The sequence below is a fragment of the Microtus oregoni genome, unplaced genomic scaffold, assembly GCF_018167655.1.
Source record: "Microtus oregoni isolate MIOR12 unplaced genomic scaffold, Mior012 000056F_ref0000123, whole genome shotgun sequence".
In the NCBI taxonomy this organism is placed as follows: Eukaryota; Metazoa; Chordata; class Mammalia; order Rodentia; family Cricetidae; genus Microtus; species Microtus oregoni.
The window spans coordinates 1,306,152-1,312,871 of record NW_024543832.1 but is presented as its reverse complement, the minus strand read 5'-3'; the positions used below and the strand labels follow the sequence as shown (position 1 = coordinate 1,312,871).

At 37.3% G+C, this 6,720-nt stretch overlaps 1 gene segment (V, D, J or C); it reads left to right on the top strand.

Moving 5' to 3' along the window:
* Positions 1 to 4,942: 4,942 nt before the first annotated feature.
* On the top strand, positions 4,943 to 5,426 carry LOC121438483. The segment is given in 2 exon segments: positions 4,943 to 4,988; positions 5,068 to 5,426. Coding segments are annotated over 2 exon segments (405 nt in total).
* The last annotated feature ends 1,294 nt before the right edge of the window (positions 5,427 to 6,720 follow it).

Sequence of the window (6,720 nt, the reverse complement as noted above, 5' to 3'; positions counted from 1 at the left end):
CTATATTTTCTTATACTCAAGTGTGTTGTCCCATGTGAAGCTTCAGGAGACAAGACCTAGACTGATAAAGCTCTCACACTCATTTTCCCTCAGCTGCATTTTCGATGGTTACTCCATCACCAGCCTGGGCCTGGATTTGACAGCTCCAAAGAAGGTCCTAGATTGGGTGAGTTATATAAGTAGTGGTTGGTGGTTGTGGCACCAGTTATAGTCCTTCCTACAAGAGACAACATTTCATAATTAGTGAAACATCTGAGAACCAGGTCTTACTAAAACTATACTTTGTGACAACTGGGGACACTGCTATGTATTGCTGTGAAAGATACAAAGTGAGGAAACTTCTGTGAGAGCCCAGGCACAAAACTTCATTCAGAAGAATTCATGACCAGAATGGCACAATCAGTTGACAACAATCGCAAGGATTCAAATTCAGAAAAGAGATGAAGAAAATACTGGATATTTTCTCTAGTCTTTATTCTCATATCATTTGGGACTTCTTCACACAAAATATATTTGTAGGTAATGGCCATGTGCAAGCTCTATGAAATAGGATGTACTTAACAAAAGGTGTGCTCATACAGATGCATTGGAGTGTGCAGTCATGTTTGCCACTGATGCTTGACTTACTGACATTATGAAGTTATTTTAATTTCAAGCAAACATTTCAGTAAAATAATTTATATGTGCACCCAATCTTAACAGAAATGTGGAAAGAAAGTTGAGCATGATTCCACAAAACGCATCATGATCAGAAAGAAAAGAATCCCAAGTCTATGCCTGTGTACTTATTTATACAAATATCATCTATTCACACATTCATCATATATAATTGACACCTATGATTCAACTTTGTATATACCATTCACAAATATTTAGTAATATAGTCATCCACAAATCAATAGCAACACCTGCAAATAAAATGAATCTCCATCCACCAGCAGCCATCATTGAATGCAGAGAGTCCATATCTGTTCACTGCTGAGAATAGACAATTGTGTGAGTGCTTCTCCACAAATAGAATGTCTATATCAAAACTCTTGCATACCCCACTTTCCTACCACTCCTTCTTCCTCCCACAAGCCTCAGGGAACACCACTGAAGAGTGGGTTGAAAGAATGAGCCATGTGGCTAACACAGATAAGAGTAATGGTTTAATATAAGTTATAAGAGTTAATAAGAAGCCTAAGTTAATGGGCCAAGCAGTTTATAACTTATGGAAACTTCTGTGTGATTTTCTTTGGGAGTTACCATTTATGGGAAGTGGGCAGGACAGTAACCCCCAAAGAGCAGGCCCATCATGCTACACTCCAGTTCAAGATATAATCAGAAATAGGTTTTGACCCATATACATAACACACGGCCAACTGCATTTAGGTCTCTACCAGGTCTTCTAGCACAAGGTCGTGAAGAAATTGATTAATTATTAATTGGAAGCATGTTGAAGGCCTCAGAATTCCTTAAGAAACATCATGCCAATAGCAAATATTTAAAGAAAGAGTTTTCTATTACATGGCAACAAACAAAGAAGATTATAAAGAGCTGTTTTACTTGCTCTTTCTATAACCAAAGATCTTTTTCTGAAGGGACTAACCCAATGAGTATCTAAAGGAATAAAATCTGGCAGATGGATGTTTTTCACTTTACATAATTTAGAAAATTAAAATATGTACACCACACCATTGACATTTATTCAGGTTTTCAGTGGGCAACTGTTTTGAGCTCAGAAAAGGTTGATTCAGTTATCACACCTTTATTTCAAGTTAAGTGGGTATACCTGCACAAATAAAGACAGAAAATGGTCCAGCTAACGTCTTTAAGAAAATGAAACAGTTTTTTGCTTATTATAATATGAAGCATATTATGAGTATACCACACAATTCTACAGGTGATACAGTTGCAGAAAGATTAAATTGAACTATAAAGGATATGTTAAATAAACAGAAAGGAATGGAAAATACCCACCATGAATAGATTGCATAATGCTTTATTAATCTTTAATTTTCTTAACACTAATGAGAAAGGTACAACAGCAGCAAAGAAACATTGGATAATAGAAAAGTCTTCTGAATTAAATCATTCAGTGTATTTCAAGGACGTGTTGACCTCACAATGGAAACCAGGAGATGTGCTATATTGGGGATGGGGTTTTGCTCTTGTTTGCACAGGAGAAGAAAAACTATGAATGTTATCAAAATTAATAAATATTCAGTTTGAAAAAGAGAAAACTCTTGAGAAAGAGAGATGACAGCTCACCCACTGGTGTGACAATCATACAGGTGGTAATAAACCTCATAAGGTATGGGGCAGGGTTCTGCTCTTGTTTTTACAGGAAAATGCACATCTTCAAAAATTCAAGAGACCCTGGATGTTTGGATGCTGACAGAAGGAAAAATAGCTATCCAATAAGGATCATCAAGAAAAAGGAATATGACTTGTAAGGACAGGTGAGCAAAACATATCCATTTAAATATATATAATTATAAGTTCAAAAATATTCAGAGTTTCTGCCTCATGTCAAGAACCATCTGGTACTGGACAGAAAGAAGAAAGCATTTAGAAAAAGTAATTTTACCTTTCTTCATACCTATTTTTGACTGTATTGTACCTTTCATTGAATATATATGTCTGTATATGTCTATATAAGTATTGTTTAAGTTTTACACAATGAACAATGAATTTTCCTGCAGTAATCTTTGAAGTTTCTAGGAAGAAGATGGGGCACTACAACAACTCCACCTGATTGATATGACACCGTGATGCTAATAGTGCTATTATAAGACCTATTTGGGGTATCAGCTGCACAAGATGATTCCAACTTGGTTAGCTAAAATGCTGTACTTTTTGACAACGTTCTTCCCAGAACTCCAAATAGAAACCTCAGAAAAAAATCCTACAAAATACTCAGAGACTATTTCCAATTATACCAGACAGTAAACTTAGAAATTAACCACCATTTTACTTTCACAGGATCTCATAAAAACTATATCACATCCATGACAGTTCGAAGTAATTCTAGAAGACGACATTCCCTCTCCCAACAAAGTTTGTCCCCAGTGTTAGGGACATCATCTAGGGGTTAATTATAATTGGTATAGGGTTGGGGGGTGGGGAAAACATTTTGTAGACCAAGGGATCTCTTTGAAAAAAAGGGGATATTGGATGGGACAATAGATTAGTGTGAGCTTGTTCACACTAATAATAAAAGTGAGTAATAGAGTGAATACTTGTGAGCTATTATTTATAGGCAAATTACATTGATATAGATTCTTTTATATTGATACAAACTTAAATTATATTGAAAATGTTCCTATTTTCATCTACAAAATTTGTATATGTAGGCAAAGTTATTTTGTTTTATTGTATGCATGCATGCTACTAATTCTGCTTAAAACATTTTTGCATACTGATAAATTTTTAGGATATATTTATCATATTACAATGTACATTTCTACCTCCTGTCATGGTACTTATACATTGCTTACATTTTTAGGTCATTGTCCTCATTTGCTGCACTGTTGTTTATTGTATAATATTCTAATATGAAGTCTTAGTCTTTCTGTTATATAGGTATTATAGATGAGTTTATCTCTAATTCATCTATATATCAGTAATTATCTATGTTTGTCATACTTATAGTTAGATTAATCAGGTAATTTATATACATAGAGATTTTATTCTGCATAAATAGGTAATCTTCAACCACTTCAAAGAACTGTAGAATAACATAGGGTTCTGTTTAAGAGAGACACTATTGCTCCTGGCAGCACCAATATAATTCCCAAAAGAATGTTGAGCATCAAAGACACTCCACTTGGAGCTTGTTTTCTTCTTGGCAAACCTGGCCTTTGTGCAAGGACTGCCCATGTATTGACCATATGCATGATGTCTGGACAGGACAAGCAGGATACATAAAAGAAAAGACTGTCAAAACTTGGAAATACAGGGTAAGAAGGTTTTGAAAAATTTCTTGCCTCAGAAAATGATCTGCCACTTATTCTTGACCTTAGCCAAAGTTGCTTGCTCCAACATTGAAAATGAGACTTTGGGTGATTGTCCAGGTAGCCAGTTGTCTCTGTCACTTGTTACACATTTTGAAAGTTGCTTAATTACACTTCCTTCTCATTCTTGTAATATTTCCCTTCTCAGATCTTCAATGGTGTGGAAGACTACATAGTTGTAGAGACTTTTCTCTCATGACTTGGCCAAGTTATTTATTATACAAGACTTAAACTCAGCAGGATAGGATAATTATTGAAATATTTATCACATTTTGTGACTTGATATATTTGTTCCTATTTTATATAATTTTGTATTAGGCTCAGAAAACAGGGAAATGCTGTAGGAATTTCTAACAACAGTAGCCTTTATATTATCAGCTCACTTTTGTGTGGTCTCTTACTTATACTATTTATGTCAATGTAACGTGTGTTTGGCCTCTTTTCTGGCTGTGGGATTCATGCTCCTATCACATCAAAGGATTTTACTTTGATGAAAGTGTGATCCTAACCATAATCCACCTCAGAATGAAGCCTTGTCCAGCAAAGACAGAGGGACAAACAGAGAGAATATCTAGAAACACAGCTGTGTGTGGAGCTTTTCTATTTCACATTGATCCTAAAGAGACATAACAGTGTGAAAACACAACATTTTCAATGCATATGGTGAAAAGAGAACTAAAAGTGTGGTGAATCCCTAACAATAAAAATATATACACAGAGCTACATTAATGTTTCAAATTCTATAACTGTCATCAGTGGGTATAATGCCTTATATCTGCTCTGAGTACTGCCTTCTGCCCAGGTCCAATTACAGAGCCAGTTATGTCAGGAAGATATGCAAATAAAACTTTGTGTCCATAAAATCCAGCCCTGCCTTGACTGTGCAGCTCTGGCAGAGGAGACAAGCCCAGTGAAGGATCAGCATTGAACACAGGATACTTGCCATGGATTTAGGTCTCATATTGGTTTCCTTTGTCCTTACTTTGAAAGGTAATTCATAAATATGAGATGATGTGTGTTGTGTGGACATGATAAAGAGAAAAAAGTCTAGAATTCTTTGTGTTTACAGGTGTCCAGTGTGAGGTGCAATTGCTGGAGTCTGGGGGAGGCCTAGTGCAACCTGGAAAGTCCCTGACACTCTCATGTGCAGCCTCTGGATTCACCTTCAGTAACTACTGGATGATGTGGGTCCGCAAAGCTCCAGGGAAGGGGTTTGAGTGGATCGGATTCATTAATCCAGATGGTGGTAACACCTACTATACCGATGCTCTGAAGGGCCGATTCACAATCTCCAGAGACAATGCCAAGAACACTCTGTACCTGGAAATGAGCAGTCTGACGTCTGAGGACACAGCCATGTATTACTGTACAAGAGACACAGTGAGTGAATACTACTGTGAGCTCACACAAAAACACCCCTGTGGGTAACACTGAACCAGCAGGGGGCGCAGAGAGCACTTAGATATCTGGGTCACAAAGATCCTTCTTAGAGAAGCATAGAAGACTGAACTTTTCTGTGTCTGCACTGTCTCCTCTTATCACACGTAGAGATTTTCTCCACGGGTATGGTTTGTAGTAATCCTTGAATACCCAAATGATTATTGAATTTTCTGTTTCCAGTTTTGTGTTTATTATAGTGTTTCTTATGGTTTCCCTCTATTTCCCTCTGTCTCCCTATTTCTGTCTCTCTCACTCTCATCTCCATGTATGTGTGTGAGTGTGTGTATGTATGTGTGTATGCTGACATATGAAGCATTTCTCTAATAAACTGTAACACTTCTTGTTGTGGGGAGCTGCGGGTTGCATTCCGCCAACCAGCTCCCGCCATCGGCTAGCTTTACCTGAAATAACAACACGCAAACTGTATTCTTTTAAACACCGCTTGGCCCATTATATCTAGCCTCTTCTAGGCTAATTCTCACATATTAATTTAGCCCATATCTAATAATCTGTGTAGCACCACTAGGTGCGCTTACCGGGAAAGATTCAGCATGTCTGACCTGGCGGCTTGCTTCATCATCTCTGGCTCTGAGAGGAGCTGCATGATTTCTGAGCTCACTTCCTCTTCCTCCCAGCATTCTGTTCTGTTTACTCCTCCCACCTATGTTTTAACCTATGAGGGCCAAGCAGTTTCTTTATTATAATTAACCAATGACCCTCCTCCATCAACTTGTTTTGAGACAAATTCTCTCACTGGGCCTGGTTCTCAATGACTGGATATTCTTTTTGTCCACTGAGTCCCAGTGATGGTTTTGTCTCCACATTCCCTATGTGGTATACTTGGTTGGCTGCTACTCTCTTTAATTAAGGATTTTGAGTTCTGTGTTCAGAACCCACTGTTGGGTTCTTATGTAGCAAAAACTTGTTTTTCACAACCCCATTATAATTCCTTTTTAAATTGAAGATGTGCTTTTACCTGAACAAAATGCAGATTATCACACAGAGCAAAATGATCCTGTATACTGATCCTTCCTCAGCATCAGTTCCTGGAGAAGCTAAAGTAGGCGGTAAACCCTAGATGAGTCAGGCAGCTCAGAACCACATGTGGGTCTTGAGGACCTCGTGCCATCTGTTTGTCTCCATGAACACTACACCACACACAAAGAAGCATATACTCCAAATTAAAACAGTGTATTTTTAAAGAAGTTCTCATTCAGTGCTGTGATTTAGCCCAATGATCTAGTTTCCGTGTAGTTTATCTGAGACCTTGATTCAAATGGTA